We start from the raw sequence: 14,385 nt of genomic DNA on the forward strand, positions 1-14,385 counted from the left end.
AACACCAGGGCAAGGTGATGCATACCTGTAACCCCAGCATTTAGGATGCTGAGGCAGGAGTATTACAAGTTTGAAAGCAGCCTGGGTTACACAGTAAATTCAAGGTCAGCCCAGGCTACATAGTAAGACCCTGTCTCAAAAAACAATAACCAACTTCCCAATGACGCCAATTTTATTACTGCTTTACAGATGAGGAAAGTGAGGGATAGATATGTTAAGGAACCTGCCCATGGTTATTTATGGGCAAGGTAAGGCTTCAGCCTAGGCAGCTGGACTTCAGAACCCATATTCACAACCATGATTCTAGTCACACCTTAGGTGGGATGTGCCCAGTTTCTAGTCTGCAACTTAGATTTTCTAAGGTACATTATAGCTTAAAAAATGTGCTGGTCCAAACACATAATTTATAAGCATCCTGACAAGCACATCCGCCTCTTTCATAAGTGACAGCCTGATTCAGAGCAGCTCTCTGCCTTCACATGACCCATGCTTACACCTGTGAAAGGTGCCCATGTCTTCCACCTCTCTGCAGGGCACTTTCCCATTGATTTGTTTGAAATCCAAAAACAAAAGACAATGGAAGGCAACACCCTTGCCCTACCTGGAGCCATAGTCAGCCCGGATTAGAATGAAATGTCAGCAGTTTTCTTTTCTCTTCCATTTCGAAAGATGCATTGCTTTTTAACAAAGTACTTGCTCATCCTATGCTCCTTGAGTAAGCAAAAAACTATACCCCATTTTATTAGTTCCACTCAGAAAAATGAAACAAAACTCAACGGACCTCTGCATGTTACTTTTACTTGCACTTTTAGAGGAACATTCTAGTAAAAATTTGGGTCTACTTCTCTTTACTTATTTTTATGAAAGGTAAAAATGCTTACCTATGTTATTTTTCAGAAATTTAAGTGGGAAAAAGCCCTGTTATTTACATATATGGTGATTAAATTAATACCCTAGGTTGAGCTAGGCATGGCGGCCTATGCCTGTCATCCCAGCACTTGGGAGGCTGAGGTAGGGGGATCATTGCAAGTTCAGGGCCAGCCTGGGCTTCACAGTGAATTTAAGGCCAGACTAATTACATAGTGAGACCTTATCTCAAAAACAAAAATCAAATCAGTAAATAAAATATTAAAAATATAAATATATAGAGTGCTTATTTTGGCTTGTTAAAGTATTCAAAACAAGCTAGTGAGCCTTTTCTCCTTTCCAAATCATTTCCCTCTCAGTTTCTGAGATGATCGGCTGAGCCAGGCATTTCAAATAGGGAAAATAAACATTCCAGTTGGCCACTGAGGTTTTCCATGAGTGTGAATTCTACCTTCTAGCACAGGACCCTGGTTCAGTTGAGCTGACTTCATCACACACACGCCCTTGACAGTACGCATCCCCAGCTAGAGTCCAGCCCTCAGCCTACCCCAGCAAGCCCCACAGCTGGCCTCGGTGGTATCACGGATTCCATCAGGATGTCACAAGGAACTCGAGGAATGGGAAGGGCATTAGGTCAGAAAGTAAAGTGGAGCGAGTGTGCTCTGGAGGTGGGGAAGAGGGCCATCCAAATCGCAGGCTCTAGGCACTTAAGATTCTTAACCTTAACCTCCTGGAAACTGCCATCCTTGAGCAGGACGACCAGGGGACTTCCCAGTTCCAGAGGTAGAGTCGCCGTCGCCGGGACAGGGTTCAGGAAAACGCAAGTCGCGCGTCCCTCGGTCTCCACCCCGCCGAGGATGCGCGGCCCCGGGGATGCGGCGGCCGGGTCGTGGAGGGAAGGGCGGTGTCCCGCGCCCCGGCCACTGGAGGGACCCCGGGAGGGGGAGGCAGGGCCCGGCAGGGAGCAGCTGCCTCACCTTCTTTACCGACAATGAGATGTTCTCCAGGATCCGGTCCTTCACCTCCCGAGGCTCCATGGCGCTGCCACCGCCGCCGCCCCGTCGCCGCTTCCCGCGCCGGGGCCCCGGGGCCGCCGCCAACCGCTGCCGCCGGCCGTGCGGGGGCTCCGTCGTGCCGGCCGCGGGGCCCGGCGTCCCCCGCCCGGCCCTCGCCTCGCTCCGCCGCGGCCCGCCGACTCCAGAGCGCGGGGCGGGGAGGAGGCCGGGGCTGCGCGGCGGGCGGCGGCGACAGGAACTGATGTCAGGGGGCGGCGCCGGGACGCGGGCTGAGACAGCTACACCGCGTCCCACGCCAACCCCGGCTTCGGCCTTCTCAGACGCCCCAGGAACTCGGGGTTCCGCCCTCCTCCGATACCTCGGGGACCCCAGTTATAAATTAGCTTAGTTGAGAAAGTAAAGAGCGGGAACCTGATCTTACTATAAAGGAACAGACTGAGAGAATTCAAAGAATGCTTTGATTATCCTTTAAAAACATTTTTTTTTTTTTGGGTGAGACTCTTGCCACTTGTAAAGTGGGCCATCCTTTTTCCCAAACCCCAAACAGAATTTCCCGAAGACTTACAAATCCATAGTTTTGCCCCTTCTCAAGAGAAACCTAAATGTTTCCAGTTAGAGGAAATAAGGTGCCTCTCTTGAGGGCACACACCTCTTTGCATGTGTACTTTAAAAATTCTATCTAATAAATCCCTTTATGACCCTTACTAACTAGTCCTGAAGATTATTTTTCTGTGATGGGACTCAGTGAACCCGGGACTTACTCCTCAGGTGAGGTGGGTTTTAGGTTCTCCATCTCTGCTTTGAGAAAACTCAGACACCCCAGGGACCCACAGACCCAGTCCTGGCCTCATTGTAGACCCCAGGGACCAGCGCTGACCCGGACCCCTGCACCTCCAACCCCACTGGCTGTGGACCCTGGACAGATCCCCAGGACCTTGGGGCCCTGTCCCCACCAGCCAGAAACCTCTCTCAGCCCTCCTGTTCCTCTCTGGGCTCCTCAATGCAGACTCAGGTCCCAAGCTTAGGCAGCCTAGAGGCACCAGTAGTGCAATGTGGTCCTGCTTCAGAGCCCAGCCCTCAGGTCCTCCAACTCCACCCTTACCCCATTGGCCACTCCCCAGTTCCTCATGCTCAATGCCCAGCCCTAAACTTCAGGCCCCTGCTGGTCCCTGGTGTCCCTCCTCATCTCCAAAACACACTCATTTCATTTTACCTTCCAACCTAATGCTGTTTGGTTTCTTCAGTCCCCTGTGACATATCCTGAAGGCCTCAATTCCTTCAGCCCCTCAGACATGTAATACTCATTCCCCTTTTTCCTATACACATCCTCCCCAAATTCACCAACTCCACATTTAGACTTCTCAGCATCCTACCTGGTTCTCTTCTCTCATTTGGTCCCCAAATAACTATATCCTCATACATCCCTTAGTTGCTTCTTTTAACTCTTATACACCCCGGTTCTCACCTCTGACTCCTCCCAACCTTCCCTTGTCTCTGCTCAGGCTACCTCATCTCCCAGGTCATCCTATAATTGCAGCTGCAAGGCCTGTGGTACAATTCATCCAAGAGAGACCCCACCCCACACACTTCCAAAAGGTCGCTCCCCATCCTTCAGCTTCCCAGGGAGAGACTCAAATGGTGGTTGTTTGTTTTGTTTTATGGGACTGGATAAGAGACAAAATAAACTCAAGAAAAGGAAAAAGAGCTATTATTTGAGAAGCTGGGATTGCATTCCTTACCACTTCCAGGTCTAGGGCTGGAGTTCTAACTCTAATGATGGTACGGATGACAAGTGCTGAGTATTAACTCTGAGCCATGTGCTAAGCCAAGCGCTTCATACATTTGCCTCCTGTAGGCTCACATTACCATTCATGTATAGATGAAGAAATAGAGGGATGGGGGCTGAGTAATTTGTCTCAAATCACATTGAGAGTGATGGAGATGGAGCTCAGATACCAATCCAGGAATCTGGCTCCAGACACCATGTGCATGCCTTTCTGGCCCAAGGACCCCTTTACATCTTTGCGGAGGATTCTAGGAGGCGACCCCTAGGGGCCTGGTCTAACCCCTGGGGAAAGAAGTGACTAAAGGGAAGGGATTTTCCCATTCATCCTCAATTCAGGAAATTAAGAGATTGCCTCTGTTGCTCTGGACAAAGGGGAGAATAAGGACAGGTGGGGATGTAGGCTGTAATTGCTGGATAGGTAGAGGAAAGACTGAGGAAAGACTAGTTTACTCATGCACTCCCTTCCCATGACATTCTGCTAGGGAGCCTACAGGCCCGACCTGTCAGATGCAGCGCTGGCTCCAGACAATCCACCCACCCCAAAATCCAACCAATAAGCTTTTCACTCCTTCCCTGCTGTTGAGCAGCAAGCTATCTTCTGCTGGGCACCATCTTCTCCAGAGGGCTTTTCATGGGTTGGGCACATGTCAAACTCCACAGGTGGATTTACTTCTTGGCTGTATACCTGCAGTGTCCACCTGGGGGTCTGTGAAGTAGGAAGGCAGTGCCTTTTCTGCCATATTGTTTTTCTCTGCATACCTTTCGGAATGGTCCCATTCCACATTTTTTTTTTTTTGGTACCTGGGATAGAACTCGGGTCCTTGCACTTACGAGGCAGGTGCCAGAACCACTGAGCTAAATCCCTGGCCCCCATTCCACTTTTTTTTGGAGACAGGGTCCTGTTATTCTGTTCAGGCTGGGCTTGAATTCACTATGTAGCCCAGGCTGGTCTTGACTTGCAGCAATCCTCCTGCCTCAACCTCCCAAGTGTTAGGATTACAGGTGTGTGCCACCACGCCCAGCTCCATTTCATGTTTTTCAGTATTCAGAGAACATACTGTCTCACTACGTACCAGATCCAGAAGGTCTGATCAGGTATGTGAGTGGGTGGAGAAAAGAGGCACTATTTAGCCTGAGAAGATTTCTTTCAGGGAAGAAGAGGCCAGGTGTGTGGTCATGTGCAGGTAATTGTTGCATGACCAGAGTTCAAATGTGGCATCCATCTTGTCTGTCAAAAGCAGAATGAAGCTGGGAATGGTGGTGCCCGCCTGTAAGCCCAACACTCAGGAGGCTGACCCAGGTGGATTGCTATGTGTTTGAGGCCAGCCTGGGTTACATAGTGAGTTCAAGGCCAGTGTGAACTACATAGTGAGACCTTGTCTTAAAACAAAACAGGGGCCAGGGATGTAGCTCAGTGGCACCACGCCTGCCTGGTAAGCACAAGGTCCTGAGTTCAATCCTGGGTACTGAAATACAAAACAAAACGACTCTAGTCAGGCATGATGGTACATGCCTGTGATCCCAGCACTCAGGAGACTGAGGCAGGAGGATCGCTGCAAGCTTGAGGCTAACCTGGGCTATATTGGTGAGTTCAAGGCCAGCCTGGACTGTAGAGTGAGACCCTGTCTCAAAAATAAAAAAACAGCACAAACAAAACCCGGGGTGACTCTGAAAAAGCACAGAACACCTATCAGTCCTGTTGTTGGTAGGCATTTAAGCTCAAGATTGAAACTCATTCTTGTTTTTTGTTTTTTTGAGACAGGGTCTCACTATGTAGTTCAGACTGGTCTTGAACTCACTATGTAGCCCAGGGTGGCCTGGAACTCACAGTGATCCTCCTGCCTCAGCCTCCTGAGTGCTAGGATTATAGGCATGCATCACCATGCCCAGCCTGAAACTTAGTCATTTATTGCACAAGACTACGCCGATCACATGTGAAGTGCATGGGACTCTGAATCAAAAGACATCAAGAATGAAAAGCCTTGGCTGATTCATGCCAGGGCCTCAGGCAAGTCATTCTGCCTTAGTTCTAAATCATTTTGGTGTTTGTTTTATTTTTGGAATATTGTTCTCCCTTAAGTCTCTTATCCTTAAGTGCCATCACCAAAAGGGAGAATTTGGGCAGGAAGGCAAGACCCTAGAAAGGGGCACCAAGAGTCCTTTCTTCTTTCCAAAGATGTGCACAGCCTCAGTGAGGAAAAAGGTAAGAAAAAATTCAAGAAGCTCATCCCATTGAACCTCTAAAGAGTCATGGAGCAGGATTGTATAAAGGTGGGCAGGATAAGTGGCATGTCCCTGTAGTCCCTACTACTTGGGAGGCTAAGAGGGAGGATTACTTGAACCCAGGAGTTCAAGGACAGCCCGAGTAACATAGCAACCTCCCCCCTTGGGCCGGGGATTTAGCTCAGTGGTTCCGCTGCCTGCCTCACAAGCACAAGGACCGGCGTTTGATCCCCAGTACCAAAAAGAAAACAAAAACATAGCAAGACCCCTTCTAAAAGGGGTGGTGGTGTACCAGGTGTGTAGCCCACTGGTAGAGCACTTGCCTGAACTGACATCTGTGGGTTCCAGCCCAGTTCTTCAGAAAAAAGAGATGGGCTGTGTGTGTTCAGAAAGGAGAGTAAATATTTCCTTGGCCAACAGGCTCGTGTAGTCACTCGTCCCCAACGGAGAGGGGGACGGACATAGGAGGGGCTGGTTGTACATAACTGCAACAGCCAGAGTTCCCACACCTCCTTCCAGCGTGCAGAAGTGCAGACATAGTCTCCGGCTCTGGGAGTGGGTCAGCCCAAGCCCATTTAGTGGCAAATGCCTGCTTCCTTCCTCATCACTGTCTAGCCAGCCAGATAGGTTGGCAGAATCTGGATGTCGTTCAACCTCCTAGTTTAAAAGCTTCCAACAGTCCCATCATAGCATTTGGAATAGAACCCCTACTCTTTGGCCTCTAGGGGCCCCAGTCTGATCCAGCCTCTCTCCCTAAATCATCTCCTAATCTCTGCTGGTGTGTGCAGCCCCAGCCACCCATTTCTCAAACAAATCAGTGTTCACACCAGTGGGCCTTTGCTGGGAGTGCTCCTTTCCAGTGGCTGAGGTCTCTTTCTGTGGTGCTAGCCAGGTGCAGTCCTGGACTACATTTCCCAGATTCCTTTGTGGCAGGTGTGGCCATGTGACCAACTCCTCTCCAATGGAATGTGTTCAGCAATGAAGCTCTCCACTCCTGGCCTGAGCATTCGCAGGGTGAGCAAGTGGGGGGTCCCTCTTCCTTGGAGTTACTATTCCATCTGGTAGGATGATGCCAGACGGAAAGAGCCCAGATCCCCAAATCACTGCATGAAGGAGAGCTGCCCATCCACAGGAACACATGCCTTGGACTCTAATGTAGGCAAGGTACAAACTTTTGTTGTAAGAAGTTACAAATAATTCCAGAGCCTCTTTATTTCTTCAGCCTGGTCTAACCTAATACATCCCAAATCCTCCCCTGGAAGGAGGCTTCTTGTCAATCAGGTCTCAATTTAAATGTAATCTCCAAAGAAGACCTTTCTCCTCCATTACTTTCCATTAAGAAGCTCAAGTCTCTCCCAGCACGTCAATCTAACAAATTTTCACTTTAGAGTTGTACAGTTATCAGTACCTGGATTTTTTTCCCTTGGCCTCCCTTTCCAGAGACTGCTGTGACATCAGTGCTGTGGGAACATACACTTGTGGTCAGCTCTGTCCGTGCTGTGAGCTGACCACAAGTGTGTGTCTGGCACATGCTTCTTTACTGAATGCTTATGAAATGAGTATCTTCTGATTAACTTTTTTCTGGTGAGGTTTTTGGTTTTTGGTTTTAGTGCTGAAGGTTTGAATTCAGGGCCTCCTTCATGCTAAGCACACACTTTACCACTGAGTTACATACTCATCCCCTCTGATAAGGTTCTGTTGTTGTTGGTTTTTGATTTTGTATTTCGCTGTCATTTGTTTTTATTTTTTTATTTTTATTTTTATTTATTTATTTATTTTTGGTGCCGGGGATTGAACTCGGGTCCTTGCGTTTGCGCAGCAGGCGGCAAAACCACTGAGCTAAATTCCCGGCCCAGTTGTTTGTTTTTAGATACAATCTGGCTATATAACACATAGACTAGGCTCAAATTTTCAATTTTCCTGCTTCAGCCTCTTAAGTGCTGGGATTATAGGCATGTGCCATCACACCTGGCTTCTGATTTTTGCTGTTGTTTATGGTATTGGAGAGTGAACCCAGAGCCTTGGCACTGAGCTACATCCCCAGCCCCTTTCATTTTTTAATTTTTATCTATTTATTTATTTGGGTGTTTTGTGGCTTTTTTTGGTACTGGGGATCAAACTTGGGTCCTTGCCCTTGTGGAATAGGCGGCAGAACCACTGAGCTAAATCCCCAGCCCTTATTTGGGTTTTTTTGAGACAGGGTCTCACTATGTAACCCAAGCTGGCCTCGAACTTATGATGATTTTCCTGCCTCAGCCTCCCAAGTAGTGAGATTACAGGGGTATGCCCCACGTCTAGCTCTTTAGATCTAGATAAGTCACATGATTGTCCAGGCTGGACTCAAATTTCCAGTCCTTCTACCTCAGCCTCCCAGAATGCTGTTATTGTATTGTGCACTACCTGTCTTTGATACGGTTTTAATTCAATTTGGATCCAGAAACATTTTTGTTGGCCATGAAAGTAAAAGGTCAGAAAGAGGATGAAGAACAAATGTAAGGTTGCTTCTGCCTAGGCCTGATTTGGATTTTTTCATTCTAGGAAAACAATAGATGAAGAACTACGGTCCATACATCCATTAGCAGAGAGGTGTTGTCTGCCAAGGTCCTAAGTTAGTCTTGCCTGTGGGTATATAATATATAGCACCATTTCACACTTGTCAACCTTTTGAGTGTTATCCTTTCCAATTTACTAAACTCAAAGTTGGCAGTTTTCCAGGGCCAGAATCTCTAAACCTGCAAACTAACCCCACTGACTGGGCTGGATCCCAGGTATAGTTCTGCTGCAAGCTATACCACCCGGCTTATGGCATAACCCATGAGGCCCTTTGAAATGAGGAACGGAGATGTATCAATTCCCCACAGAGAATGTAATCATTATGTACTTGCAAACGTGTACTAATAAAAATAAAAGATTATTTAAAAAAAGAAACAAAGGGGCCAGGGATTTAGCTCAGTGGTTCCGCTACCTGCCTTGCAAGTGCAAGGTCCTGAGTTCAATACCCGGTACCAAAAAAAAAAAAGAAATAAGGAACTAAAGTAGTACAAAGGTATCTATGAATGTATTCATTCAAAGCACAGCTGAGTGGCCACTGTTGCAGGCAGAGGACACAGTGGAGAGCAGCACGGATGCAGCGCCCTCCTCTGGTGGAGCACACATTCTAATGGACAGAAAATAAGTGAAATGCAGAGTTTGTGAGGTGAGGGCTCGGTGCTGAGGAAGGGCGTCAGTGAATAGGACAGGGAAGTGGCTACAATTTTAGGTGAAATACCCAGAGAAAGCCCTCACTAGGGTAACGTCTGAATAAAGTATCCGAAAGAAGTGAAAGAGAAAGACTTGCTGGTGTCTGGGGAAAGAGCACTCCAAGCTGAGGAGCAGCCGGTGACAAGGACTGGAGGTCGGAGGAGGCATGGTGCTGTGCTCAGGAGCAGGCCAGGGCAGTGTAGGGCTGGGGAGGGGAGAGCAGCAGGCGGTGGGGACAGAGGCTCTTAGGGTCTTGCAGGCATTAGAGAGAATCTGGCTTGTACTTTGAGTGAGGTCGGGGCTCACAGAAGGTTTTCTTCTTCTTTCAGACAAGGTTTTGCTATGTATTCCAGGCTGGCCTTGAACTTGTAACCTCCTGCCTCAGCCTCCCCAGTGCTGGGATTACAGGCATGCATCACCATGCTAGCTCCCACTGGAGGGTTTTTTTTTGTTTTGTTTTGTTTCGGGGATAGAACTCAGGTCATTGTGCTTGAGCAGCAGGTGGCGAAACCACTGAGCTAAATCCCCAGCCCCCCCACTGGAGGTTTTGAGGAAGTCCAATTTAATTTGTCCCAGCTGTTGTGCTCAGGCAAGGGCAGGAATAGAGGGACTGGTTACACATATAATTGAGGTGGAAGGGAATGGCAGCTGGGACCAGGCTTCTAGAAATGACCAGTCCTCTGATATACTTTGACGTAGAGCCAACAGGGTTTAGGGTGGAGTGGATATAGGTTGTGAAGGAAAGGAGTCAGAGTTTTAGCTTGAACAACTGAAGGGTAAAATTGCCATTTACTTCTCAGGCAGGCTGGAAGGAGCAGGCTGGGCTACCTGTAGCTCAGGCAATTCAGTTTCATGTCTCTGGGGTTGAATAGGGAAAAGATAGGCTTTTAATAACTTTATAGGAGGAACCAAGCCACAGTAGCTCTTTTGTAGGGATAAACTCCATAGATAAGGAATGGTAGCTGATTAATCCCATTAGCACATCAATAGCGCTGAACAAGCAGGCAGTATCTGTCTTTGTAAGATGCCAATGCTTTATGCTCTGCTCCCTACATATTCTGGGATTTAGAACTATGGTATCTTAGTTCTTGAACCTCCCACCAAGCTGTATGGATTTCTGGCATAAGCACCCCCCGCCGCCCCGTACACTTAACTACCTAATACACTTACACCCCCATTCTTTAGTTTAGTTTTGTTTTTTTTTGGTACTGGGGATTGAACTTGGGTACTTGCGCTTGTGTAGCAGGCGGCGAAACCACTGAGCTAAATCCCCGGGCCCTACACCCCCATTCTTTCAGTCTTTATTGTTTGCTGTGTCAAAGATCAAACCCGGGGCCTCGTGGATGCCACGCATGCACTCTACTCCTGAGCTGCAGCCCCAGTCCTAGGGAAGCAGGAGATTAGGACATGGCAAAGCGGCTGGGCAAGTTGGTGTGACCTGATAGTCACAGAGATCCAGGACGCGTGCCCAAGCCCTGCACCTGGGAACAATCAGAAAATTCTATCTTCAATTCTTCTGGCCCAAGATCAAACAGGCTTTTGATAGGACGGCCCAGATCTGACTCAGAATGGAGGATACAAAAGATGGCAGCCATAAACCTCACGGCCACTGTTCTCCCTCTGTGGTGGCCTGATCTCACCCTGCAGAGCATACTTCTTTGCCTATTTTTTTTTCGTTTTTCCTTTTTTTTTTTTCTCCGGTACTGGAAATTGAACTCAGGACCTTTTGCTTGCCAGGCAGGTATGGTGCCACTGAGCTACATCCCTAGTTCTTCTTTGCCTATTTTAATTAGCCTGATTCACTCTACAGCACATACTTCTTGTCCTATTTTTTTTTTAATGGCTGCACAGGACTTTATTAAAGTGAAATTTAAAAACAAATGCATACATTTGATGCAGATATCCCATTTTATAACCCCCCAGTGAGGATGCTTCCTTAAATTGCAATGTGCACAGAGATGTCAGGGAGAGGCCTGTCCCTCATAGAGAAGGTCTCTGGACCATAGTCTACCTTTTTTTTTTTGGTACCGGGGATCGAACTCGGGACCTTGCGCTTGGGAGGCAGGTGCTGGAACCACTGAGCTAAATCCCTGGCCCCAGTCTACCTTTAATAGATGTAAAATCCCCCTATCTTTTGCACTTGTCTCGACCAATTCCTTTTTCAAGGCAAGAGCCTAGAATGAATCTCTAGGCCCCCACTGAGTAACATTAGTCTTGGTTTGTTTTTGTTTTTGTTTTTTTTGGTTCTGGGGATGGAACTCTGGTCCTTGTGCGAGGCAGGCGGTGGAACCATTGAGCTAAATCCCTGGCCCTTCTACTGAGTACTAGAAATTAAATATCAAGATTGGGATCTGAATTGAGTATGGTGGTGCACGCCTATAATCCCAGAACTCAAGAGGCCGAGGCAGGAGGATCTTGAGTTCCAGGACAGCCTGAGCTACATAGTGAGTTCAAGGCCAGCCTGAAATAAATAATGAGACTGTCTAAAAAAGACTACTTCCTACCTCAGGCTAGAAATAGCTTTTGCTCTTGTCATTCTTTTTTTTTTTTTTTTTTTTTTGAGACAGGGTCTCACTATGTAGTTCAGGCTGGCCTTAAACTTGCAGTGATCCTCCTACCTCTGCCTCCCAAGTGCTGGGATCACAGGTCTACTCATTTTGTGGGAGTAGGTAGTAATACCGTAATAATACACTGTTATGGTTTATACCTAAAATATCTTCCATATGTCATGCGTTTCAAAGTGCTTTTGGAAGGCAACTGGTTCATAAAGGCACTGACCTCATCAGTGGCCCAGTACATCAATAAGGATAGCTGAATGGGCTGGTAGGCTGTGGGCCACTTGCAAAAGCAGGTCCCTGCAGGGTGCTTTCCATGGCATATTTTTCTGGCTTTTCCTGTCCATGGTGCTTCCTGGCTGTGGTGAATGAGAAGTTTTCTTCCACTATGCCCCTCCGCCATGATGTTCCTGCCTTGGAGCCATGTCTCTGAAATCACGAGACAAAATAAACCTTTTTTCCTTTAAGTTGCTTATGTATTTTCTCCTAGCAACAGGAAAGGTGATGAATGCAACCACTTCCAGCTCTGTCCCATGAAAACCTCTCAAATGTGTTTCTCCCCTCCCTCGCATCTTCAATTGAATGAAGGCCAGGGCAACTGTGGGGCCACAGGAAAATGACCAGCAGTGCTGGAAGCCAGGTTCCCAAATGGAAGCATGGAGAAGAGCCCTCTTCCCCTTCCCATCTACCTGCCTGGACCCACAGTGGACGGTTAGTGAAGGAGGACTGACCTGGTTCTTTTATGTTAAGCAACTGATATTTGGAGTTGGTTTGTTGCAGCAGTTCTCCCACCTTAATATAGAAATTGTTACTGACATACAATTTAAAATCTAAAATATGACAGTAGTTTGGTAGGTTTGAAGGAAATTGATAAGGGAAGCCAAAAAATGGAGCTCCCCATTTTCCCCCAGCAATGAGGACTGAACCCAGGGTCATGCACATGCCAGGCAAGGGCTCTACCACTGAGCTACATCCCCAGCCTGAGACCTGTGTTCTTTATTGAGAGGACAAAACTTCTAGAAAACATGTCTCCTGTAGCAACATGGGTAGATTGACTGCATTCTCTCTAGCCTAGGAGTAAGAGCTGAAAAGTCATGGCAATGTGTCAACTCTGTTACAAACATCACAAGAAAGATAAGAGTGTAGGAAAGAACTGGCTGGTTCTAAGCAGAAATGAAAAGGAATAGAGCCAACCAAACACATGGGGCTTTGAAGGGCTGTAAAAAATCAATTTCCTCCTTTTAGATCCCAGCTAAGTTTGAAAGAGCCTTTGAATACCAAGCCCAGAAAGACTCAGCCCTGCATCGAAAATCACACTAAGGTTTTCCCATTCCAATAATATACTTCTATTGAGAAAGCAGTGAGTCAGGCTCACAGATCACATAGGAAGGCACTGCAAATATGGTTACCAGCCTTCAGAGTGACTGAAGACCCAGAAGCCTATTACGTGCTAAGTAACTTGTTTTACCAAAGGAACCACCAACCCAGATTTGAAAAGCCACCAACTCTTTGGGGCCATAGACTAGGGAGTTCCTTCCAAAGAGAACTGGGTCCTTAAATAAACTTCTTCACAATGAATTCTAGCAGTTTTCTAATTTGGGGGCTAGTGACAGCTGCATTTCCTGATGGTCCCTTTCCCAAATAGGACTTGATACCTCAGCTATTCTGTCCCTGTCCCCTCACTGTATGTGGTGTGAGAGCAGGTAAGTGATCCCAGATTTGAGTTTACAAGACCTAAGGAGCCACAGCAACACCTGAAGTAGAGGACCAGGTAGCAGGGGTGATTCTGGGCTTGGAGGCCAATAGATGCCTTAATAGGACGAGTCACTTCCTTTGGAGAAAGGGCATGTGTGATCTCCAAGGTGACAATAAAGCCCTGCTAGCTGACCACCAAACTATTCCTGGTCTTCCAGGGCAGAGAGGTAGATTATAATCCTCACCTCCTGAGTTTGGCATGGCCAGGTGATGGCTCCAGCCAGTGCAATGATGGAAAAGTGCCCATCCTCACTCTTTCCCTGGCAAGCCAGCTGGTGTTGAGGTCCAAGAAATCTTGGAAGCCACATGCTGAAGAGGGCAGATCCTGGTAGCCCCGGATGCTGAATGACTGCACCAGGTCGAGTCCTTCCTCCCACATCAGACTCTGAGAGAAGGTACCCAATATGTGTTTGAGTTTGTTTTGCAGTACTGAGGACTGAACCCAGGGCCTTTGCATTGAGCTACATCCCCAAGCCCTTTTAAATTTTTTGATAGTCTTACTCAGTGGCTAAGTTGTCCAGCTGGGTTCAAACTTGGATCCTTCTGCCTCAGCCTCTCAGGGTGCTGGGGTTACAGGTGTGCATCATCAGGCCTGGCTGAATCTCCTAACTTCTGGAAAGTCCACAGCGTTCTCCACTCTGAACGATACCTGTTCACATGTAATGAGCACGCTGTGTGCCAGACACATGTGTGAACTTGTTTAATCCCTACAATTCCCCCCAGTATTTCCCATGTTACAGAAGAGGAAACGGTGGCATGAGGTTAGTAACTTACCAGTCACATAAACTAGTAAGTGGCAAAGGGGATTCATAGCCAAGCAACCTGGCTCTAGAGAACACTAACTAGTCTCAACCAGTGTATTCCACAGCTTACCAGGCACCAATTGCACAGGTAGTTATAAAATGCCCATCTGTCCTCTTGCAATCTGGAAGTTAGTTTCATG

General features: G+C 47.6%; 1 protein-coding gene across 5 annotated transcripts in view; it reads right to left on the reverse strand.

Annotated features, from left to right (window-relative positions):
- The window catches only part of Plekhm2 (pleckstrin homology and RUN domain containing M2), a 38,084-nt gene extending 35,967 nt beyond the window's left edge, over window positions 1-2,117 (reverse strand). For 3 of the 5 annotated variants that reach the window (XR_015452826.1, XM_004850339.3, XM_087215738.1), the window contains exon 1: window positions 1,845-2,000. Coding sequence is in view for 4 of the 5 variants with exons in the window: in XM_004850339.3 (XP_004850396.1) it covers window positions 1,845-1,904 (60 nt within the window). In the remaining variant the exon portion in view is untranslated. Of the gene's footprint in view, window positions 1-1,844 lie in introns of all 5 variants that reach the window. The other 2 variants (XM_004850338.3, XM_087215739.1) reach the window with 2 other exon arrangements.
- Window positions 2,118-14,385: the final 12,268 nt, after the last annotated feature.

The sequence above is a fragment of the Heterocephalus glaber genome, unplaced genomic scaffold, assembly GCF_053883595.1.
Source record: "Heterocephalus glaber isolate CG9 unplaced genomic scaffold, H.glaber_assembly_v1.0 deba00001452, whole genome shotgun sequence".
Taxonomy (NCBI): Eukaryota; Metazoa; Chordata; class Mammalia; order Rodentia; family Bathyergidae; genus Heterocephalus; species Heterocephalus glaber.